General features: G+C 41.6%; 1 protein-coding gene across 1 annotated transcript in view; it reads right to left on the minus strand.

Annotated features, from left to right (window-relative positions):
* The window catches only part of si:ch73-211e3.1 (mastermind-like protein 2), a 122592-nt gene extending 98209 nt beyond the window's left edge, over window positions 1-24383 (minus strand). The window contains exon 1 of the mRNA XM_060936092.1: window positions 24077-24383. Coding sequence (XP_060792075.1) covers window positions 24077-24124 — 48 coding nt within the window. The 5' untranslated portion in view covers window positions 24125-24383. The remainder of the gene's footprint in view (window positions 1-24076) is intronic.
* Window positions 24384-25678: the final 1295 nt, after the last annotated feature.

Consider the following 25678-nt stretch of genomic DNA (forward strand, 5'->3'; position numbering starts at 1 on the left):
TGACAAATATGTGAGCTTGTTTACTAGCAGTTAGCTACATGGCTAGGTATTAGAGATAACATGTTTTCAGTTAGCATGATCATATATATATAAGGACAACTGTCAAAGAGGAAAATGTGTAGAGATGTTCCTCAGCCATATTAATTTACTCCTCGACACCGATTATACTGATGATTTAAAATGAGATATTCAGGGTGAGACAGAGTAATGGTGAGGCAGACAGAGAGAGGGAGACAGATTCCTTGGCTGCGTGGATGCTGTGGAATTTTGGGTCTAGTGGAGAGGAGCTCAAGTCCTGGCCATGTTTGTTTTGGACGTTTGTGTAAGGGAGAAATATGTTCCTCCTCCCTTCCAGCCTTCGCTCTGTTGCAACAGCAAACAATCCAGTGAGACGCTACAGCGGCACTATCGCACACCATGAGCCAGCAACTTCTCTCCCCCGCTGCAGCCAGCAGATCATCTCAAAGCCAATTATTATCGGATTATCACCGCAGAGCACAGCAAAGTGAATTTTTATGATCCTGTGACAATGACTATTTTTTTTCAGTCTCAGAATTTCACCTGAGATAATAGTCTCCAAGCTTACGACCTACCGTAATGCGAAAGAGATTAGCCCACTTTGTAACAATGCTCTGACCTGGAGATGAGTAGCTGTGGTTAGTTTGACTTAGATTGAGCAGATACTTGTCTCTGACATACAGGACACGAACTGGAATAAACAAGCTTGTGACACATGTTGAACTGATGGCTGATAACGTGACTGTTAGCTCAGCATCTCAGCAAGTAAAGGAAAAAGAAAAAAAAAATTACTATGCGTCAATGGCTCACAGCGACACTGACAGGGATTCAGTTTGAAGTATCACAAATGTACAAAAGAAAATTCACTCCTTTGAAGCCCTCTATTTTTATGGTCTTAAGCTATTTTAATTCATTTTAGATCTCTCCAGGGTTTAGTGAATCTGGGCCAATTAAATCTGCTCGAGTAATAACACATACGAAAGCAGGTCTGATGTCGGTTACAAAAATGAGTGACTGACATGGAAGTAAGATCGTTAGAGGGGGGAAAAAATGCTCACACAAGTGTTGTTCTCCATCCACTATAGCATTCCGCTTTATATTTTTAAATTTTAAATAAGGGCATTATAAGATGTGCTTAACTTAACCAAACATGCTAACATGACTAGCAATAGCCAGAATCTAGTAGAAACCAAATATCTCTTCCTCAGATATATTACTCACTTATTCACCTTAAATTATATTATTCATTAATTCAGGATGACTAATAGCAGAGTGAGGAGAGTATATTTAAAAAAAAGTGTGTGAAGATCAAGGGGTTAAAAAGCATGTAATTTGCTAATTGAGTCTAATTCCATTGTTAGCACCATCAGCTTTTTAACCAGTCTGCTCCAATTGCGCAATAATAATAATAGTTAAGCTTTTATTTGACAATTTGTACACCTTTACTCCATTAAATTGCACTGTTAAATTGGTGGGGAGGACTGTTTTATTTTGACTTCTCTCAACATAAAGTCGGAAATTGTGATGCTACGTGGATATAATCCAGTGCAAATGCACACTAGGGCATTGGCAAGCTTGGCTTTACCTAATGACCCCTTTCTCAATTACATCATCAGCAGTTTGTAGGACTCCTGAGACTAAAGGTAAAGATACTTAGCCTGTAGCAAACTGCCTCTCTATTTGCCACCTGCACACACACACACACACACACACACACACACATTTTCCCTTCGAGTGAAATTTTACAGCTATTGTACCAGTCCAAGTATGAGCTACATAGTGATGAATGCTGGAGGTTTCATGGAGTGCCTCCGAAAACAAATGCTTCAATATTCCAGTAACAGCTTAAGAATGCAGCAGAGAGGAGTGCACATACAGATGTGTGTGACTGCCTTATAAATGATTAAACCTTCCCCCCCCTCTCTAAAGCAGACATTCTTTTCTTTGAGAAAAACACACAAACACATTGTGCCTGTCTCTTTGTTTGCAGTGCTCCATGAGGACTGTATCAGTGGCATGCACTTGAGCGTACATCTCTGCCAAAATGAGCGTTCCCCACTCGCCATTCCCATGTTCTCTAAAAATAAAACCGTGCAGGAAGGGGGGAAAAAAAAAAAGCCCACACAAGAGCTGCAATTATCCTAATGTGGAGATATCTGGTCAACATATGCTTTGTAAACTGTGGCTTAAATCAGTATAGCAGGGAGAACCTGTGAATGTTTTGTATTCACTAAATAGTCTTTTTATATTAGCTCTAATTAGCCGATTTGTCCACTGTGTTAACAAAGCTGCTTGTCAAAAGTAATGTGGTGCCAGAGCAGTCTTCATCCATCCATCCATCCATCCATCCATTATCTGTAGCCACTTATCCTGTCCTACAGGGTCGCAGGCAAGCTGGAGCCTATCCCAGCTGACTATGGGCGAGAGGCGGGGTATCACAGGGCTGACACAGAGACAAACAACCATTCACACTTACATTCACACCTACGGTCAATTTAGAGCCACCAGTTAACCTAACTGCATGTCTTTGGACTGTGGGGGAAACCGGAGCACCCGGAGGAAACCCACGCAGACACGGGGAGAACATGCAAACTCCACACAGAAAGGCCCTCACCGGTTGCTGGGCTCGAACCCAGGACCTTCTTGCTGTGAGGCGACAGCGCTAACCACTACACCACCGTGCCGCCCTGTCTTCATCCAGAGGTGGACAAATTGCTACCCCAGGCATCTGGGAAAGCAGATTATGTATCCAGGCTAGCATGTTTTTTTTTTCTCCACAGTTGTCCAATGGCTGCTGATATAATGGTAACTAATATTTTTTTTTAACATCACTCATCAATCATCCATCATTGAAAGACCATACTTCCTATTGACCTTTACAAAAGAAAATCTTGTATTTGACATATTTGTTTAAACATAACATGTTATTTGCTTCATATGTTTCTCAATATTGTGAAGAACCACACACGGATGCCGTAGTGCATGTTACTCTTTTCCAAATCCCACCACCCGCTGCACTACACACATTGACTAACTTTAGTATGAATACGCAGGTGATTATAGGAAAATTGCACATGCTGATTGGTCAAAAAATTTAGACTATTTCTTGATAATCACCTTGAGCGACTCAGCAAAATGGCGGCCAATCGCTTCGTCACCGTAAGTGAGGAAGAATTAAAAATTCTGAACGAAAACACTGTTCCTAAAAGCACTAAAGATGCTACGAAGTTTGGTCTAAAACTATTCAAAATGTAAGGTGGATTTGTGATTTATTTTATCTATTTCAAAACAAAGTATTTTATGTGACTCGGCATAGATAAGGGACACATTACATTTGCATGCCACGTTTGGAGACTGCAATAAATTACCTTTTTTAAAGGTGATTTAAAAAAAAAAAAATCACTTGCATATTTATACTAAAACAATTATCCACCTCAAGCTGAGTGAATATCGGTGAATAATAACCTCAACTTCATCTCAGTTATTATTCACCTCGTCTTCGGTGAATAACTTAAATATTCACTGTCCCATTTAATAGGAACCCCTGTCCACTTGCTTGTTTATGCACTTATCAAATCAGCCGATCATATGGTAAATAATCACTCTTTACAACCGTGGTGAGCAGAAAAGCATCTCGGAACACACAAAACATCAAACCTTGAGGTGGAGGAGCTGCAACAGCAGAAGAGGTTCCACTCCTGTCAGCTACGAACAAAAATCTGAGGCTATCATGAGCACAGATGTGCGCCTAACTGGACAGGTGAAGAGTGGATAAAGACCAGGTGAGTTTTCTAATCTTCAACTGTATAGCTTCGATGAGCTGTTGGATAACTGCATAAATGAGCATGTGTATAAATGTTCCTACACTGTAAAAAAAAAATAGTTGAGAATACTTGAAATTTCAAGGCAACCGTCTGCATTAAGAATTTTATGTTTTGCCAACGATGTGCCCATGATAATCCAAACTATGATAAAAGTGTTATCTTTATTAAGAATTCTTAATTAAGTCAATTTTCAATTCCTCATTCTGCCAACATAGATTTCTCTTTTTGCTGAACAGTGGCATTCACAGTAGTGCAAAAAGGCAATTGAGGTTATCACAATTTTTTTTAGATTTTTTTGGGGCTTTTTTCACCTCTATTTGGATAGGACAGCGTAGAGACAGGAAATGAGCGGGAGAGAGAGAGAGACGGGGAGGGATCGAGAAATGACCTTGGGTCGGAATCGAACCCAGGTCCCCGGATTTATGGTATGGCGCCTTATCCACCTGAGCCACGACGCCCCCAAGGTTATCACTATTTATCATTAAACTATACATGCCTTTTTTCATTGTTCTACACAATTACAAAACTTCAATATTGAAATAAAGTTTTTAAAACCCACGTCGTGGGTATGGTGTTGTGGCTCAGGTGGATAAGGCGCCATACCATAAATCCGGGGACCCGGGTTCGATTCCGACCCGAGGTCATTTCCCGATCCCTCCCCGTCCCTCTCTCCCGCTCATTTCCTGTCTCTACACTGTCCTATCCAAATAAGGGTGAAAAAAGCCCCCCAAAAAAGTCTGATAACCTCAATTGCCTTTTTGCACTACTGTGAATGCCACTGTTCAGCAAAAAGAGAAATCTATGTTGGCAGAATGAGGAATTGAAAATTGACTTAATTAAGAATTCTTAATAAAGATAACAGTTTTATCATAGTTTGGATTATCATGGGCACATCATTGGCAAAACATAAAATTCTTAATGCAGACTGTTGCCTTGAAATTTCAAGTATTCTCAACTATTCTTTTTTTACAGTGTATTAAAGTGGACGGTGAGTGTACGTCATCTGGTTTGTTGGCAGGAACTATTTTTACTCTGCATATTAATTGGCTTAAACGAATGCTAGCTCATTCTTTTTCATATTTAGTAAGAGATGTTTAAATAGTGTCTAAACTGAGTAAGATACAGTGCAGTGCAGCACAAATATATAATGTATAACTCAAATGCTCGCAAAACACACAGTCACCGCACACTTGAACTTGATTCAAGTTTGAAACTTACTGTATCTTTACACGTGATGAGAAAGCAGTACAGCTCATAACCAAAATATTAGGTCAAGACTTTCTGACTTTGACTAAAAGTCACAAACATAATGCTTCATCAGCAGAGGCATTATAAGGACAGGGGAGAAAAGAAAAAAAACGGTTATATAAAGTCACCCTCTCTTAGGGATTCAGCTCCTCACTTACTTTCCACAGTCTGTATTCATGCACATGATTAGCTTACCATACTTTTGAATTAAATTATATTAAATTTCCACTTAACTTGGGCAAGCACACAAGAGTTTTGCCCAGTGGGATAGCTGATAAATTTATTTATCATTTATTTGTCCCAGGAGCACGGTGGTGTAGTGGTTAGCGCTGTCGCCTCACAGCAAGAAGGTTTTGGGTTCAAGTCCAGTGGCCAACGGGGGCCTTTCTGTGTGGAGTTTGCATGTTCTCCCCGTGTCCGCGTGGGTTTCCTCCGGGTGCTCCGGTTTCCCCCACAGTCCAAAGACATGCAGGTTAGGTTAACTGGTGACTCTAAATTGACCGTAGGTGTGAATGTGAGTGTGAATGGTTGTCTGTGTCTATGTGTCAGCCCTGTGATGACCTGGCGACTTGTCCAGGGTGTACCCCGCCTTTCGCCCGTAGTCAGCTGGGATAGGCTCCAGCTTGCCTGCGACCCTGTACAGGATAAGTGGTTATGGATAATGGATGGATTTATTTGCCCATCATTCAGCCACTTCATATACATCTCCATTATCTATACCACTTAACCATTGCATGTCATGGGTGAGCTGGAGCCAATCCCAGCTGAGTTTGGCTGAGAACCAGAGTTCATCCTGGACAGGTCACCAATCTATCACAGGGCAAACACAGAGACAGACAGCTGTTCACACTCACATTCACACCTCTGGGGAACTTAGAGTAGCCAGTTGACTAATCGCCATGTCTTTGGACTGTGGGAGGAAACCAGAGCACACAGAAGAAACCCCACACAGGCACGGGAAGAACAGGCACGGGAAGAACATGCAAACTCCACACAGAAAGACCCGGATCAACCGGCATTTTCAAACCTAGAAACTTCTTGTGAGGCAACAGTGCTAACCGCGGCATCACCCTGCCACCGTCAGCCACTCTGAAATCTTTTATTAAAAAAAAAATCCTTAAAGAAAATCTCACAAATAAATAAATGGAGCTAAAAGTCGGCTGCATGTTGAATTTGTTCTTAGCAACATCACAAAAGTGATGAAAATAGACGAGACTATTTTTTGTCAAAGAAGCCGCCATAACTCTATCGTGCGTGATAATTTTCCGCGAGCACAGCGACGGTAGCGTAACTTTGTCAATTTGTTTGCATTTCTCCGGTGTTTTGTTGTGAAACAAAGTCAGGATCGCGTGTCGCTTCTTCCCAGTGATTTTTTTCATACAAGTCCTCCACAAAATCTTCTGTAAAATGCTCACTGCACAATTTCCTGCTTTTTCCAGGACTAAAAGTTCTCACTTTACTTGATGACACCACTCTTTAAAACCAAACATCTTGGATCCGGAACGGAATGAGGAAGACGTGCGGAATCGTACGTCACGCAGCGCCACCCCTGTTTTTGTCTCCTAATACATCCACGTATTTGGCTAATCCAGTATGGCCGCACCCAGAGAAATGACCCAACAGACTGATGTTACAACTTTAACATGCTGTTTAAGCTAAAGTCTGCAGAATTTTTTTCGTCTAGATTAGAAAATCTTGTATGAATGTATAATGATGACCTTTCATAACCTGCAAGTTCAAAATTTCCTGGTTAATTGATTTAAACCAGAACTGAAGTCATTTGTAAACTTGCTTTATTTCTTAATTAATGTGTTATTCAATTCGGTTTTAGTAACCTTATATCATGACTCGTATTGGCAACTAACTGCAATTAAATATTATACTTATCGGCCTATTCGGTTTTAAGCCATGTTGAATTTAGTTCTTTTGGTCCACGGCAGGCGTCGCTTATCCGTGCGATCTTCACGAGACTTGTGCGAGACTTCGAAACGTGAAGTGTCAGCCAGACCACAACTAGGTGCAAAACATGTACTCGGCATCTTGTGTCACATTTATTCCACCAAATGAACTGTTTTCCAAATTGCACAAAAACGAGTTTAAATGACGATTACTGCCTACTTTTTTCAAACTTTCCTGATTGCTATCAAAACAAACACAACTTCCGGCTTGATTACGTCAGCATTCGAAAGAGGACGCGTGCATCTTTTGACAACGTTGGCAGATGGTCACTTGGATTTCTGCTCTATGTTTTACTTCCCGTCCTACGATGTCTCGCACAGGTCTCAGCGAATCTCGTTTACGGCCATCGCTTTGACATATGGACTGATATATAACATAGCATATTTCAAACACTCATAACTTGCTATAGCAGCGACAAAATAGCTATCTAAAATACATTCCGATATTTAATAAAATGAGATAAATAGAATTTTGATTTAAAAAAAAAAAAAAAGAGACCTGAAGGCAATTTTAAGACTCGAAATTCAGGATTTTTTTTTGGGCCACACAACAGCAGTGGTATGTGGGTTTGGACCTAAAAATCAAATACCAACCAATAAACTCAAGAACAAAATGCAGGACACGACAACAGGTGCAAGACACTATCTGCTATACAAGTGTTATTGCTCGAAGCGTTAAGAATTCTAAGTGAAATGAATCACTATAGCGAGTCAGAGTGCAAATTTGGAAGGAGCGCGTGTGCAAATGTTGAAACAGAGCAGATAAACTGAACGCAGTCGCAGCAGTAGGGACTGAAGTCGGTGTGTAACAGTAATGACTGTTCACTAATTCTATAGGCATTAAGGAGTGCACACTGCACGCAGTGATGAAGTGCAGTCTGTGTAAATCTTACAGCAGTTCAAGCTGAACGAAGCAGCAGTATTCAGCAACCTTGTCAGACTTCTAGTGGTCACGATATGTTTTCTTGTTTGAGACAAAACCCGGTTTCCATCTGCCTTTCTGCTGATTTTCTGTGGTCAAAGCCATTTATGAACCACTCGCAACTGAACACCTCCACAGTCAGACAGGAAACAGTGAATGTTCCCACAATGTCTTATTTGGACTTCAGCATGTTAATTCCACATGCTTGTCTCAGTAACAGTCACAACACAGATGTTTTTACCCAATTACAGCACTGGCCAACCATGCAGTGCATCACAGCAACAGGATGAGTCAGGAATTACGCTTATTTATTGGAGAAGCTCAAGAGTCGATGCCCAAATGAAAATGCTACTAGGGCTGAACATCTATTAATCAGTGATAGCAATTACACCGACTCCACCCTTATAGTGACCCGGGGTCAGGACGGGTCAGATGGCCAGTGCTGAACGAACGGTGTCGGATGTGGGGAGGCTGTGTGTGATCGTAACCAGAGTCAGTCTCTAATCATGGTGTGCAGAACTCAATATTAAGGCCCTATCAGGTTACTCAGAGAACCGTGTGCTACAATCTGTTAGTGTGGATGTGCAAACAGACACCCTGTTCCGCTAAGCACGCTATTACCACAGCGATATTCTAGCTGACCTCGCACACAAACACACACAACCGCAAGAAAAAAAACAAAACAAAAGACAAAATCGCAGGACCAAACCGAGAGCCAGTGTGAGTAAGTGTGTGAATAAATAAGTCAGTGTGAGAAAGAAAGAGAGAGAAATTATAGGGATCATATGCAAAAATAGGAGGGTGGATGGAAGGAAGGGAGGAAGGAAGGAGGGACGGACAGAAGAGAGAAATGAGAAAGAAAGGAAAATGTGTGGAGCTGATGAGTGATTGAGAAACAATGGAAAAGTTCAATGGAAAAACCTTCATAAAGTGCAGCCTGGTGTAATCGTAAGACAGATTTAGGGGTTTAAAAAAAAAGGCTACACAAGCAAAGCGCACAAACAGTTCACGGACAGACAAGAACACATCATGGACATCTTTAGGTACAAAACAACAGATAACTATGGGCCTCTGACATTACCATTTATGCTTCTCTCACACACACACACACACACACACACACACACACACACACACACACACACATTTGTTTCACTATCCCTGTGAGGACCGTCCACTGACATACTGCAGTTAATTCATGCTGTGCCTGCACCTAAACCTAACCTCAGTAATGAAAAGGAAGCTTTTTGGCTCTTTTTTTTAATTAACAAACAAATAAACAAAAAAAAAAAAACCCAACAACAACCAGCAGCAATTTCCCCATGGGGACCATCCAAATGTCCCCACAAGGTCAAAATTGTCATATTTTACCATCCTTGTGGGGACATCTGGTCCCCAGTAGTATATAAAAACACACACACACACACACACACACACACACACACACACACACACACACACACACACTTAATGGATGACACGAGGGAACTTGGGAGGTGGGGAGTGACCTAGAATACCACATTCACCCAAAACAACAAGACAATGTAAAAAACAGATCTGTAATATTTCCTAATACAAGACCATTAGCATATACATTTCTCTGTGCGTGCGCGCGCGCGCGCGTGTGTAATTCTAGGCTGTACACTATATAGTTTTCCTTCTCTAACCAAATAAACTTATAGACAAAATGTCTGTCTTTGTGTATGAATAAATAAACACATTCCCCTACCATTTCTGCTAATTAATAATTTACATTCAATTCCATTTGTATCACTCAGAAAGCAGAAGAGGGGAGAAAAAAAGATCACAACTTGTGATCAAGCTGCCAAGGTTACTACGACAGCTGCTTCTGGGAATCAGTGCATTATGTCAGGCCAGGAATTCTGGGTAATGCTACTTTGGACCACAGATGAAAGCGCTCTGTGTGTGTGCGTGCGTGTGTGTGCATGCGTGTGTGCGCGTGCGTGCAAATGAGAGTTTGAGTGCTTCAGTAGAATGCACGGTCCTCAAAGTTCTAACACAAAGGTGTTTATCAGATTAAACTCCCGGCTGACTTTCAAGCTTCTGAGGTTTGTACAGCAGAATAATAAGCAGAGCATGTTTTAGTGACTGGATTAAATTTGTACTCTCTTTTAGTCATCAGGTTTACTTTCTTAGTAAATGACTTGATGGTCAGAGCAAAAGTTATAAATTAAGCTATTCAGCTACAGTTATTTGCCAACCCCCCCCCAAAAAAAAAAAAAAAACTTTGACACGTTCTTCTGATACAATGAAGAACTTTGTGTGTTTTTCCCCCACAAATGTTAGTTTATTAACAAAAATTGTCAAATATTGTATATTATGATTTCAATCATGAAAAACAAATTATATCCATTCATTTCCCTTTCTGAATGTTATATAAATCTGCTCAAAGAACTTGCATGCATGACCTTTGCCTTTAGAACGTCCTCTGAGCAGCTTTTGGATCTTCTCAGCTCTCATATTCGCCCTGCGCCTTTTCCCTCACATCCCTGCTCTAACTGTGAGAAACTTCTTGGCCAATAATAATAATAATAATAATAATAATAATAATAATATGAATGAAAAATTATTCCTCTTATTTATGTTGTGCGTTCTCTTATTGCAGGATACAGCCATATTTCCACTGTCTGGAATTCTGTTTTTTGTTGTTTAAGTTGTTAAGAATAGGTGCCGTTTCCTCGTTTGATGGAAAAACCACAAGGGACACAAACCTTTGCTCTTAATGATAAATATCTGGGAGAAATCTCTCAGTTACACACGCTCATGCACACAGAGAGAAAGAGAGAGAGAGAGAGAGAGACACACACACAGACAGAGAGAGAGCAACACAGAGAGAGAGAGAGAGAGACACACACACACAGAGAGAGAGACAGAGACACAGACAGACAGAGAGACACAGACAGACAGAGAGAGAGAGACAGAGAGACACAGAGAGAGAGACAAAAGCCATTCCGTATCCCTTTCCCCTCGGTTACACTCAATTTCATCACAATATTTGTCTCCCTCTCACCCAGTGCAAAATTACACAAAAGTTCTCTACTACCTACAGCCTTGCCACCCAATTTGTGTGCGCGCATGTGAGAGAGAGAGAGAGAGAGAGAGAGAGAGAGAGAGAGAGAGAGAGAGAGAGAGAATGATGATGTAAGGTGGAAACCACAACAAAGATCTGCAGTCCATGTTGCATGACAATGATGCAACGCTTCTTCATAGAGGAGGGGAGAGAGAAGGATGGAAAGGGGTTTGATGAGGGGTAGGAGACATTCAGGCTCCACACATGACCCAAATCATAGCAGGGTTTAGTTGATGACTGATGGTTTTACCACAGTACAGCACAGGACAAGGCCATGTGAATTCCAACAATCCTTAATTGCTTAACACCAGGGTATTCCCATACATTTCCATATTAATGAACTTATCAAACATTTTACCAGCAAAAGTGTGTTTTCCATCATTCTGTCGCTAAACGAACAGCTGATCACACCGAGGTGCTCGCTGACCGCCAATATTTATTAGTTTGGTCCTGTGTTTCCTTTCCTTCGCAACATAACGTCTTTTCTTCTCGCTTTCCGTTACTGTAGTCAGTCTTTCACGTTTCATTCGCATCCTCCATTTTCCTCTCCTGTTTCAAATTTGTATCCCACAACGCCTTGTGCGAACGGGGAAAGCCCACCACGTCATGCATGACATAGTATCTTGAATTGGGTCATGGTGAAGCAGGAAAAAACAGCAGAGAATTTACAACCACGTGCATGGGCGCCGCCGGGGGGGGGGGGGGGGGGGGGAGGTTAGAACAATTCTTTAAGGGGCTGATATGCTTTTAATGATTTTAATGAGACTTTTGAAATAACAACAATGCAATATTCCATCTGGTAAAATGAGCTAATTGAACAAGGTTGTCTATTTCTTGAGTTCTTCAACATATTGTCATTTAACCCTCCCCCTTTTGCGAAATGGTCCGGTCCAGTTCTGGTAGAAGCGTTAAATCTGTGTGCTGATCAGTGCAACGCTACTTGCTGCTGTGTCGCGGTGCAGCAGCCAGCCAGCCAGCAGTGGAGTGCGTACAGTCTATGATCGCTAAATATGAAGAGTGGCTGTCAAAAACGTAAAGAAAGGCAGCTGAAAGCTGAGAGGGACCGGAGAGGCAGGCAACTGGTCACTCAGTTTTTCCCAAAGAAAGGTAGCTATCGCTCACGTGTGTTCAAAATATTAGCGAATGGTAAATGAACAGTATGAACGTGGTTGGATTAGCCTATCAAGAGAACACTTTTACAGTTTGTACAGTGACATTTTTTCCATTTTAATAACTGAACTGACTTGTGTGATAAACAAGATGAAATATTACATTATGCTGGTGCTAATAACTAGTGCTAATAACCAGTTTCATAACTAATGGGGTGCCCTAAATATGCACAGATTCAGCCTCAGGGGGACCTCCGCCCTACCAAACCACTGAACCCCCCTTTGGAGAAGGAGGTAAGCAGCAATACAACCCATAAATGCTTTAGGATTGCTGCTTTTGTTGAAAGTTGGGGGACCCAAAATTCTAATCTTTCATGGGGCCCAAAATTTCTGGCAGTGCCCCTGACCACGTGGCCTTAAATTCATTAATTGTTCTATTTAAAAAAGGAATAAAATCGGAAGTCTGGGATTTAAATTCAGTAGCTTTCGGTTCACTAAACAAAAATAATTGGGTGTTGGGGAAAATTCTTTTTATGACCTACACTTGAAAAATCTGAAAGGCAGTCTACCTTTAAGAACGTTTAAGACAGGTCACTTTTTTTCATATTGGAAAATGAACATTAAACATTTACATTTGGTTATCTGCCTTTCAGTACGCCAATATTATAAAGATATTAATACGCGTCTGCTTCCAAATCCAAGAGTATATAAATCGGCCCTTAAGAACAGTCAGAATCATTCTGATCGAGAAAATGTCATTTAAGACTGACTTCCTGTGTGCAGTCTCAAAAAGACACGCAAAGATCGAGACGTACTTTCTACAATCGGAGACAAGATTTTTTTTCTTTTTAAATCACAAACGTCACTCGACAAGCTAGACAGGCGAGAGAAATGTAAATCACACTCTGACTGCCTAAAGATCTCCTGGATTAAAGCTTCCACTGCAATTAAATGAATTTGTGAAATTAATATGTGGTTGATGTTTCAGACGTAGAATGTTCCTTTAGGCAATGAGGCGCAGCAGATGTTCGGCTCATATGGCGCTTCGTAGTCGATGGATGATTGGAGGCTAAAGATCAGTAACAAAGGAATAATTCCTGTTTTGATACCTTTCCAGACTAATCTAATCACATCTAATCCACGTCTAATCACACCGTGCTTCTGTGATACCACTTTATACTGCATTAAAAAAAAAAAGGCACCTGACATTCTTCACTGAGTTGATACAGGTGGATGCACAAAATAGATGAAGTCGGTGTTACTTCCCCATTTTTCCCCAGAAGCAAAGTACAAGGTTTCCTGAGAACAGATTGACGAAACAGACATCTTTGTTTTCCCTTTCTCTCCCACTTATCTAAAGCAAGCTTTAAAAGCTGATAAGCCACCTCCTGAGCAGCGAGCAACAAGACTGAACGCTCACTGATAGTCTGTAGTCAGGGTTGGGTTTGGGTCAGAGTCAGCACTGAGGTTGGGTTCAGCTCAGAGTCAGTGAGGGTGGGTTTGGTTTAGACGCCGTTCTTTTTGGTCCCTGGTTTTCGGCAAAGTCATAGAGTCAGGAAAGGAAAACACAATCTTATATTTGGTATGTGACTCCTGTTTGTTTTTCATCCCTAGGCAACACTGTTATTTCCTGGTGAGGGTTGCCTGATAGTCACACTGACGCATTTATACACGTCCACTCACTCACTATTTCTTTTCCCCCTGTACTCACTCACTCACTCACACACACTCCCTCTGATGGAAAACTGGGTCTGCAATCGGGAATAACAGGAAAACATGAGCGTCTTACTTCACAGGTTAACAGCCATTTTCTTTTTCCTTCACACTCTCTTTTTCCTTTTCTTCTCCCTCTACTGTTCATGTGAAGACTCAACTATTTATGTCTGGTCTACAAAACTACTTGGGTCCTCATTGTGCATTAAAAAAAACAAAAACAAAGCAAAAAACTGCGAAAAATGTCTTAATAATCTCATGTAACAAAGTGCAATGAGTCAGACAGCACTTTAATACGCTTATCGCACACCATCGTGTTTGCTTTTCTATGAATGATTACTATGCTTTTATAAATATTTAAATCCAGGAAGTAACTGCAGCGTACTTCAGTATAATAGAATAAAAGGTTTCCAGAGAACCAGGGCATTTTGGACAGGAGTGAAAGCAAAGCGCTTCTCAAGCTGCAAAGGGTGAAACCAAGCGATATTCAAAATAGTTTATGTCGTCACAGCTGTTTTACTCTATGGGGTTCACGTGGAATCACGTACTGTAAACAGAGCAGTCATGAACATTAGGCCTGTCGCTCTTGAAGCATCTCAAGACTGGAAAGAGAAAATCCTTCATTCTCATAGTACATGAAAAAATAATCAAAGTACAAGTTGAAGTCTGGACGTGTAGCATCTTATTACGGAGGTCAGTTGAGAACATCATCATTCTGATTGCGTAGACCTGGAACGCAAGTTTTTTCACATCGTCGATGACTGTACGACACGCTGTGCCATTATATTAGTTTCAATATTGAATTCCTCAACTGGAAAACAGGCCACGAGGTTAAAAAAATAATAATAATAAATTTAATATATATGAAACAGGCTCTCATATCCTGACTATCTTGTACAAGATGATCACTGGATGTTCTTCTTATCACTCAACAGTTGGCCTTTGTAACAATTATTCAAGGCCGAATCACTTTTTTTCTCTCTCTCTCTCTCTCTCTCTCTCTCATCTCTCTTTCCCTCCCTCCCTTCATCATGTCCTTACCCCCTGCTATTCCTCCTTCTCCCTCTCCCAAGCAGGCAGCATATGGTTCTCTGCTGTGCATCAGCACAATCTCGTTCTCGTCTTTTCCCGAAGAAGAAGAAGGGGAGAAAAAAAAAACAACAAAAAAAAACAACCACACACAGGAGAGAAGGAAAGAGATCCAAAGCAGTCACTCAGACTGACGGCGTTAAACTGGAGGATGGAGGAGAGCGGACTGGTTTGTTCTGGACTTTGAAGATTTTCGTGCTTTTGATTTGGGTTATGGCGGCATCTTTGAAAGAAAGTGTTGCATTCCTAACCTCTCGCTGATCTCATGCTTTAAGACCGCCAGCGAGACCAAAGTTTGTGTGCCGTTGTTGTTTTCAATTCCGATGCAACTTTGAGGTGGATCCAAGTGTATGCGCAAAGGCATTAGTGCGGCCGCTCTCCTGTTACGGTGGCGGCTATGCTGCCGGTGTCAGAGAGCTCTGAAAGGGATCTAAGCACCGCACCGCCGAGAACTCCAGCGCATTTTTTTTCCCCCTTCAGCTGCAACTTCAAAGAGCTCTGAACTAATTTGGCCGGAGATCAGTTCAAATCGACAAGAGCAGAAAGATCCGGTGCAGGGAAAAACTTACTGTGGGTGTAGTGCAGGGTGTAGTTCAACAGAAAACAGACACTACATTGTAACCTATTTATCTGAACTTTCAAACTGGCTTGGGAAAGCTTTAAATACTACTACTACTACCACCACCACCTACTACTACTCACTGTTAGAAACAGCTGTACAGGAGGAGTCAGTTTCTGTACCCTATGGTATAAGCTACACTAATGTACCCCTTAGGGCTCATTATTGGACCTCAAGGTAACTATGTGTACCTTTTTAGGGCCAAAAAGGTACATACATGTTCTTAAGCGGTATATAAAGGGTACAAATAAGTACCTTAGAAGGTACTGCTACAGCGAGAAGCCGTTGTACCCCTGAAGGTACAATAATGTATTTTATTTGAGTGCTACTATTATTACTACTCATCATCATCATAATCATCATCATCCACTCATCTCCAGTAACCTTTTTATCCTCTCTCTCTCTCTCTCTCTCTCTCTCACACTCAAACAATTTAGAAGGAAACTGGAGAACCCAAAGGAAACCCACAAGTACATGTGAAACTCCACACGGATAGTAACTGAGCCTAGGATTAAACTGATGCCAACAACAATCATAAGAGTGTGTTTTAATAATTAAGTTTTAACAATTAAGGTAATTAACAGTAAGTCTATCCATGACTGCTCTTCTTTCCAGAAAAGCGACCTTGGTATAGTGAAAAGCGCTACAGAAAGCTAACTTATTATTATTATTGGTGCGGCACAGTGGTGTAGTGGTTAGCCCGGTCACCTCACCGCAAGAAGGTCCTGGGTTTGAGGCCAGCGAGGGCCTTTCTGTGCGGAGTTTGCATGTTCTCCCCGTGTGCTCCGGTTTCCCCCACAGTCCAAAGACAGGCAGGTTAGGTTAACTGGTGACTCTAAATTGACTGTAGGTGTGAATGTGAATGGTTGTCTGTGTCTATGTGTCAGCCCTGTGATGACCTGGCGACTTGTCCAGGGTGTACCCCGCCTTTCGCCCGTAGTCAGCTGGGATAGGCTCCAGCTTGCCTTCGCGCAACCCTGTAGGACAGGATAAGCGGCTGCAGATAATGGATGGATATTATTACTACTACTACTACTACTGTATTATGTTGTGCCTCGTCTGCCTTGCAAGTGCAGTCACCTTTTTAATGTTTACTTCTACATGCCATTTTTAGTTTCTAGTTTCTCCGATTATGAATCAGTACCTTCTTTAAACTGCTGACTTTCAGCTGTTTGCATGCTTCTGTAGGTTTCAATGGATAAACTTGTCCGCAGAATAATTAAAAGAAGACGCCAGATAGAAAACGCCACACGCTACCTCCAAGTCCCTGAAGCCACAGCTAAGCTCAGATCAACCTTAAAGGTTAATTAATTTACAGTAAGCCCACTATACAGTGTTTTACCAGCACCACATACTCTAGCTATAGGCCCTATTCAGACAACATTTTGTTAAAATGGAGAGCAGGTGGAACCATTTCTTTTCTGTGATTTTGACTTCTGTCCAAAGCTGCGTTTTTTCCCTTCAAAAAATCCCAGCCTCAAATATCTGCCGTTTCTGACGAACTGACTCACTGCCTGATTAATTTAGCACTTAATCTATGTGATTTTATAAGCAGATGTTGCCTTCTATGTTGAAAAACACTTTTGACCACTGCTTGTTTTAAACTGGCTGCCTCCGGCAATCCGCATCTTAACTGCATGCTTTAGAGTCGCTTAAGATGGTTGGATACCGTAATGACTGCTATACACACATCACAAAATCATACACAGTGTTGTGTCAGACATTACATTGGTGGTTCTTTTTTTTTTTTTTGGCTTAATTCTCTAATTTAGAGATCAACTGATGAAATCAGATTGAAAAAAAACCGAGTAATAATTGCTCACAGTGGCAGGGAAAGTAACCAGTCGTTTAAGATGTTAGCTATTCATCTTAACTTAGGGCTGGGCGATATGAGAGAAAATTATATCACGATATATTTTTTCAAAATTTTCGATAACGATATATATCACGATATAAATCAAATCACCATTTTTGTATTTTCTTTAATTTTCTGCTCAAAATATGAACATTACAAATTAGTAGTTCCTTCCTAATTAACAAAAATAGCTTAACAAGCCTTCAAGTTTCACAGAACCAAAACAAACTGGATGCACATTCTTTTGTTCTTTTTGTTCAAATGAATAAACTGAAAAATAAAAACTATATACCATTGTTAATCATTTGTGCAAATTCTAGCAGCTTTCAAATAAACATAAAAGACATATTGACGTGTAAACCTTATGCTGCAAGGAGAAAAAAAGTGCAATCCTGTACGTCAGTGTGTTTAAGGTTTTGTGTAACACTTTGTTGTATGTCCGATTTTAAATATCCAAAATACCTCCACACAACCGAAGATCTCTGGCCCTTCTTTTCAACGATGTCCTCCAGGGCAGTGCTCTGACTTTCCTGTTCAGAACTCCGGTCAGTCGGCTTCTCGCTCATTTTTATAATCGCTTTGTTTCACGCTTTGTTGGAGAAATGCCGCGCTCCTGCAAACTTCACCACAGCCATGCTGTGCGTTGCTGCTACACGCGTGTGTGTTTGTGTGTGCACGCAACCTAACTTGACGTGGCTCTCTTCCAACTGATTGGTTACGTGCGGTACTGTTTAGTTATGATTGGCTATTCGCGTGTCTGTCAAAACTTCGGATGAAGTAATTTTATTGAAGGCGTAGGCTTATCGTACGTGTCTAATTTCTAATCGTAGAGATTTTATATCGTGAATAACATCGTAATCGTAAAATCGCCCAGCCCTATCTTAACTTCTTCAAGACTTAGCCCCGTACAGGTCGTCTCCTCCTTACAATCCCACACCCTCCAATTCTCCAACCAAACTTCCATCCAAAAGTGGTTTGGAAGTTTAAGGTCATCGTCAGCAAAGAAATGATAGATACTGGAACTTCCAGGCGAAAGTCAGCTTTCTCTTCCATTGGTTCCATAAGATACATCAGTAATTCTGCCATAATCATAGGCCTTTCCCTCCATTCCATCAAGCTAATGCCTTACTTCCAGTTCATTTTTAGCTCTGGTTCATACAGCCAGACTGTCCTGAATTATTAGTAGCTTTTTACAGATCCAAGGGCAGTCACAGGACATCTCTTTTAGTAGCAGTTATCAGAATATCAAAACATTTTAGCCAGCATGTTCTTAAAAATTTGCTTACAGCAGCTTTAAAGTCTCCAAGATCTACCTTAGACCACAGAGTGTTGTTATACAAAATGGCTACGAATATATTGACTGGTGCCTTAAAGACTGTTGGCAATCAGTGGTGTCTGTGTTTAAATATTATAATTTTTTTTTCATACAGATCCCAGGACAGTCCAAATGCATCTCGATCGATGACAGCTTTTAGATGAAGTGTTCTTAAAAATTGCTTACAGAAGATTTAATCTACCTCTGAACAGAGGGCTACTGGACACAATAGTTATGAACATCGGCTGGTGCCTTAAAGCCTGATAGTTTATCAATTTTGATCATTATTAGGTGTTACATACTGTATAAAACTCCAAAGAGATGCCCTGTGACCATTATTTACAGCTTTTTACAGAGCTCAGGATAGTCACAGCGCATCTCTTTTATGCCAGGATCAGACTACAGGAATCGGCCTGATTTTGACATGATTTTTTCGTGGCTGACAAATTTCCAGCATCAGGCGCGAATATGAATGTCGGGAATGACGAATAAGCCTAGTAGTGTGACAAAATCGAAGAATAGTGACGTAGAGTCTGGGACACCCCATGACACCCTGATGACTTTTTGTGGCTACTGCCTCACAGAGGCGAAGCAAGGCAGCAGCCACTATGTCATCGTGTTGTAAGAATGACTAACAATAGCTAAACTTCATAACCAGTCTGCACTTATCCTGATCAAGTTCGATTACCCGCTCTACTTCTTGATAAACTTCGGAACCAATCAGAACCAGAAACGAAATAAGAGAAACCTCGTTATAACTTCGTAGTATTGGAAGATAACCAGCAGATAAAAAGATAAATGAAATTCACCTCATGGTTCACCAAGGCTACTGATTCGATATTGAGTAGAGTAAGTGGTGTTTATTTTAAGAAAATTTGCCTTTTGAATATCACAGCTTTTGTTTGGTCCTTCTGAAGGTTTTGTATGTTTTTTTTTTTCGCTTTTGGCAGATACATTGAGAAGCTGATATCAAATTTCTGTTATTCGCCTTAATTTTTTAATTTTACTTTAGTCTTTACACTACACTTGTAAAACAAAACGTGCTCATCAGTACTAAATAATGCTTCTAAGACAATTCATGAACAAGTGCTTTCTTACCATTTTGAAAATAGAGTTCACAACAGTGTAGTTTGAACAAAAAAAAAAAAAAAAAACACAGTAAACAAAATTGGTAACCAAAATACTACAAGCCCTGATGCTGCTTACAGCTTAGTGATGCTTGCAAGAGATGAGGCAAGTATCACTGATAACATGTATATATGCTAGATTTACTGTATGGACATGGGATCAGAAAACAATTTTATTTATAAGCAGTAGCCACATGTACCCATAGGGTACCTTTATTTTTTTGTATTTTCTCACTTAGTTTGACAACTTCCTACAATGATTAACAATCTCTTGACCCTCCTCAGCAACACGGTGGTGTAGTGGTTAGCACTGTCGCCTGGGTCCTGGGTTCGAGCCCAGCAGCCGATGAGGGCCTTTCTGTTTGGAGTTTGCATGTTCTCCATGGGTTTCCTCTGGTTTCCCCCACAGTCCAAAGACATGCAGGTTAGGTTAACTGGTGACTCTAAATTGACCGTAGGTGTGAATGTGAATGGTTGTCTGTGTCTGTGTGTCAGCCCTGTGATGACCTGGCGACTTGTCCAGGGTGTACCCCGCCTCTCGCCCGTAGTCAGCTGGGATAGGCTACAGCTTGCCCGTGACCCTGTAGAACAGGATAAGCAGCTACAGATAATGGATGGATGGATTGACCGACCCTCCTCCCTTGACGACACACAAGGACATGAACAGCGATCGGATGAGGTCAAACTCACAGTGTCACCAGTCTCCCGACTGAGACACGGCAAGAAGAAGAAACCTTTATTTGTCACATGCACACTTCAAGCACAGTGAAATTCATCCTCTGCATTTAACCCATCTAAAGACAGCGCCCGGGATTAGGTACCTTGCTCAAGGGCACCTCAGCCCAAGGCCACCCCACATCAACCTAACTGCATGTCTTTGGACTGTGCAGGAAACCCACACAGACACAGGGAGAACATGCAAACTCCACACAGAAAGGCCCTCACCGGCTTCGAACCTGGAACCTTCTTGCTGAAGGTTCTTGAAGAAGAAAACCTATCATAGTGCCTATGATTGCCTAATCTGACATGGCGACCATTGTGAAGTCTGATCCCAGCCAGTTATTAATGATAACTCTCAGCCATTAGACAAAAGTGCATCCATAGGCTTTAAGGGTTGTTTTACAATCAGGGTACAAAGTTTGTGTCACAGGGGTCCAAAATTCAAATTGATTCAAACTGGTTCTTGTACCAGTTTTTAAGTGAAGGACAAGTTAAAGAACAGATTTCAGGTAATTTTTTGACATGTGTGTATGGTAGTTTTGTGTAACCTGCTATAAAGAAGATTAAGTGTAGCTTTAAGCAGGGCTGGGAGAAACAAATGAAGTGATTCTCAGAGAGGACTTTTTTTTTTTTTGACAATTCAGAATCCACTACTTCCATAGTGCTTTTAAATACAAGGCTGTAAGCTTTGTGTTAGTTGTCTCTAATATTTATGTCCCAATATCTTGACCACATTTTAGGATGAAAATAATCATTTTAGATACATGTTATTTTATATTGAAAAATTAGCTGTCTCGGAGAGGACATTTTTTGACACAATTCCATACTAATTTGATCAAAATAGTCTGAAAACTTACTGGCATTCAACATTAAAACTTAACTATGTTTCCAATGATATGGAACCAAATATTTGTTTTATGGTATAAATGGAGCTTTTGGAGCTACTTGTGGTCAAAAAAGCACTTTTTCTAAATGACATGAGTAATTTTGCTGAATATGACATATATTGCCATACATTCACCAAAAATGGGCGGCACGGTGGTGTAGTGGTTAGCGCTGTCGCCTCACAGCAAGAAGGTCCGGGTTCGAGCCCCGTGGCCAGTGAGGGCCTTTCTGTGCGGAGTTTACATGTTCTCCCCGTGTCCGCGTGGGTTTCCTCCGGGTGCTCCGGTTTCCCCCACAGTCCAAAGACATGCAGGTTAGGTTAACTGGTGACTCTAAATTGACCGTAGGTGTGAATGAGAGTGTGAATAGTTGTCCGTGTCAGCCCTGTGATGACCTGGCGACTTGTCCAGGGTGCACCCCGCCTTTCGCCCGTAGTCAGCTGGGATAGGCTCCAGCTCGCCTGCGTTATCACAGGGCTACAATAAACGACCAAGTTTATTTAGTCAAGCCTTTTGATATTGAAGATAAGTGTTAAATGTGATTTTTAGCTTGCATACCCTGATTGTAAAACAGCCCTTAAAGCCTCTACTAATCCTCAGATGGTTATTATGCAGAACAGGGATGAATGCTGGCCTTAAAGAGAGCTGGTGTTGTAAGCAAGTTTAACAACTTTTCCAGCTAAAATCTCACAAGACATCTGAAGAAACAGAATAAAACCAAGCAAAAACGTTGATCTATGTGCTGGATCACTGTAGCCTGGGGTTGTTTTCACAAAACACAGCAAACTCTTTCTTCTTCAAGAAAATCTGCATAACTGCTCACTCTCTGACAAAGCAATTATTCTTCCATTTTGAAGAACCAGTGGAATTCCCCTTCAGTAACCGCTGGAAGTGTTTTATCACAGCAGAGACATGAAACAGTCATCCCTTTTAAAAACACTACTCTTGTCCCAGCGGGGCAATACACTGATATAATAGAGTTAGTTACGGAAAAACTACCGGATGTTGGTTTCATGCCTTTGCGGTAGACCAGAGAGCGCTCCATCGCTCATTAAACACCATAAGCCAGTGTGGTGAAGGGTCACAGCGCTTATGAATATTCATGATTAGTCATGAATATTCATGATTATTAATAAAGCGCGAGCCTACACTGTTTCACAGCGCGTCATTAGGCTACTCTTGAAACGCCAAAGTCCACACGCGCGCATGCGCACAGCTACTGGTCAAGTGTTTGTCAAACTCCAACCCCATTAATCATCTCCACTAATCACATCCTGTCCCGTTTGTTCCCCCCATGTGCTACAGTGATAAGCGCCGGGAAGTTTCTTCAGCTGCACAAAAATTCAAGAGAAAAACAGATTCAAGAGATTAAAGCCTATAACCTACGGCCCCTGTTTATGAATTTCAGAGATGCGTTAGGGGGAACATAAAGCGTTTTACTAAAATCACATCAGGCCTATGACGTAAAGCATTCCTCTGTAGTTAATTGGCTGAGATTATTGAGCGACAAACGCAGCTCCCACCCCCACTTCCAACACCCCTCCCTCCTTCCTTCCTTCCTTCTCCTTAACCCATTTAAGAGTGGCTCATTTTGTTCTGTGCTTGAGCTGTAGATATACAGATGCTTGTGTGCTTTGATCTTTAATCCCATCAGGTTTTAGAGTCGAATCCCAGACACACTGGCAGCCCTGTGGCCCGGTTCCGCGCGCACCAGTGCCATTTCAGTCTGTTATCTTGTAGCAATCCACATTAATTGTTAAGCGTTTTGGGCTACCATTACAGTGGCAGGCTGCTATCACATTGGTGCTCACACACTCGGATTGAGATTAGGAGATGGATTGACCCCAGTGGCCGGGCGCGCGCTTTTGTTCCCATGCGCGCCCCCGTTGAGCGCCCATTCCTATTCCTACAATAAACCCTGTTCAATTCTCACAAGCAGGACCACGCCACTGCTTAACCTTAACCAGCATGTTCATGGGGGTTTTAGTCTCACTATCAAATCATCAATGAGGCGCATTGCATTCCTGATCAGTAGCGCCGACTATGGATTCAAAGATTCTTTATTGTTAATTCACTATAGGAGAATCAAAAAAGAAACCCCATATAAAAATACACTCTAAAAATCAATGTACAAAATAGCAGTGCAAATACAGTATAATATCTAACGGAGGGGCATCTAAATGACAGATCTCATAAGCATGAGGAAACTGGGGAGAGGTGTTAAATAGCTGATCAGACGGCAATAAGGGACTTCGTTAGACGGTACGGGTTAATCTTTAATGCACTGTCGAGCGCGCACACACACACACACACAATGCTGATTTCTCACTTCAAGTTTCCAACCATCATGACAGTAAAGCTGAATGATCGACTTGACACCAAAGTTTAATTCCACATCCAGTGTGTGTGTGTCAGAAGCACAGGATGTAAAGGACAAAGTCACTGGCAGCAGCAGCAGCAGGGTGAAGTTTTAATGGCTTTAATGAGCCTCCTAGCTTGTCATATTACTCTCCCTCACACTACATCATCAAAAGAAAGCTGGTGCTCAACATGAGAGCAATTACAAACAAACTCATCCACTTACTAATGGGTCCATGCGAGGTGAATCTAGCCGCTGGGAGACCAGGAGCATCTTGGAGTGATGGGACACGACGCAGCCAGGATTAAATCCACTTTTGTTTCAATGTGTCAAACAGTCACAATCAAAATAATACATATCAAAAGATCAAGATCAAAGAAAAGGAAACACTTTGGTCGATTTGGACTAAAATCAATCAATTCCTTGCTGTCTGAGTGTGGGGGGGAAAGATATTTAGTCCATTAGACAAGCTATTTTAACATTCCGTCCAGGTATCAGACAAGTTCATCAGACTGAACCGCAGCAGAGTGGAACAGCTCGAGTGTGTGTGTCACTCTCACAGCGCTGCTCAGACCGGCTTCCTCAATCGGGGGCGGAGAAACTAGGGATAACCACGCCCACACAGCGGCAGACACACTCGCCGTCTCTTAAAGAGACAGACCTCCTTTTCCTCAGGGACATGTCCAGTAAGGATACTGGAAATGTAAGTTCTGAGAGACAGGGTTTGCTGGCCCTAGTGGTCAACTAGTATAAAATCTCTGCTAAATCGAAGATATTTTTCTACGTTTTGGCCTGTCATCCACATGAAAACACATCAAAAACAAATATTTAAAAAAAACTCCGGGCCCGGTGGTGTAGTGGTTAGCGCTGTCGCCTCACAGCAAGAAGGTCCTGGGTTCGAGCCCCGGGGCCGGCGAGGGCCTTTCTGTGTGGAGTTTGCATGTTCTCCCCGTGTCCGCGTGGGTTTCCTCCGGGTGCTCCGGTTTCCCCCACAGTCCAAAGACATGCAGGTTAGGTTAACTGGTGACTCTAAATTGACCGTAGGTGTGAATGTGAGTGTGAATGGTTGTCTGTGTCTATGTGTCAGCCCTGTGATGACCTGGCGACTTGTCCAGGGTGTACCCCGCCTTTCGCCCGTAGTCAGCTGGGATAGGCTCCAGCTTGCCTGCGACCCTGTAGAAGGATAAAGCGGCTAGAGATAATGAGATGAGATGAGAACTCCGGGCAAAGTGAAGATTTTTGAAAATTCCGTGTATGCCTTTTCGTGTAGACAGAGATAACCGGAGTTTTGCGTTAAGGAACGTCACAATCTGCGCCAAAAAAATGACAACAAATCTGCCCTGACGTCAAACGTGCGACCTTTGTTTACTGCAGAAGCCAGATTAAGCATGGACAAAGAGTAATGGATCAGAGTAGTGCCTTGAAAGTGTTAATTATTGTGCAGGTGCTATTTACATGTTTAATTTTAGAAGCCCAGCTACTGACAAGATTCCCAATCAACGTTTTCTTGCGTCTTTTGAAGTTTATACTCCAAAATTGTATTTAGAAGCAATTCTGTCTCCAAGTCTGTCCAGACGAACGAGCTTGGCGCCATGTTTTATGTTTAGGCGGAAGTGACGCCAACAGAGGGCTATTCTGATGTGATTAGGGGGTAGGATTTTGGGAAATAATGCCATCTACAGGTTTGGAATGCTTATGAATGTGATTGAAAACGCAGATGTTTGGTTATGTGTGGAAGGGATTTTTTTCGAAAACGAGGTGGTGTGGATAAAACATTTTTATAAACGGAGGGGGGGAAAATGTTCGGTTTTAAAAATACCTGGCTAC

Source organism: Neoarius graeffei, chromosome 1 (assembly GCF_027579695.1).
Source record: "Neoarius graeffei isolate fNeoGra1 chromosome 1, fNeoGra1.pri, whole genome shotgun sequence".
Taxonomy (NCBI): domain Eukaryota; kingdom Metazoa; phylum Chordata; class Actinopteri; order Siluriformes; family Ariidae; genus Neoarius; species Neoarius graeffei.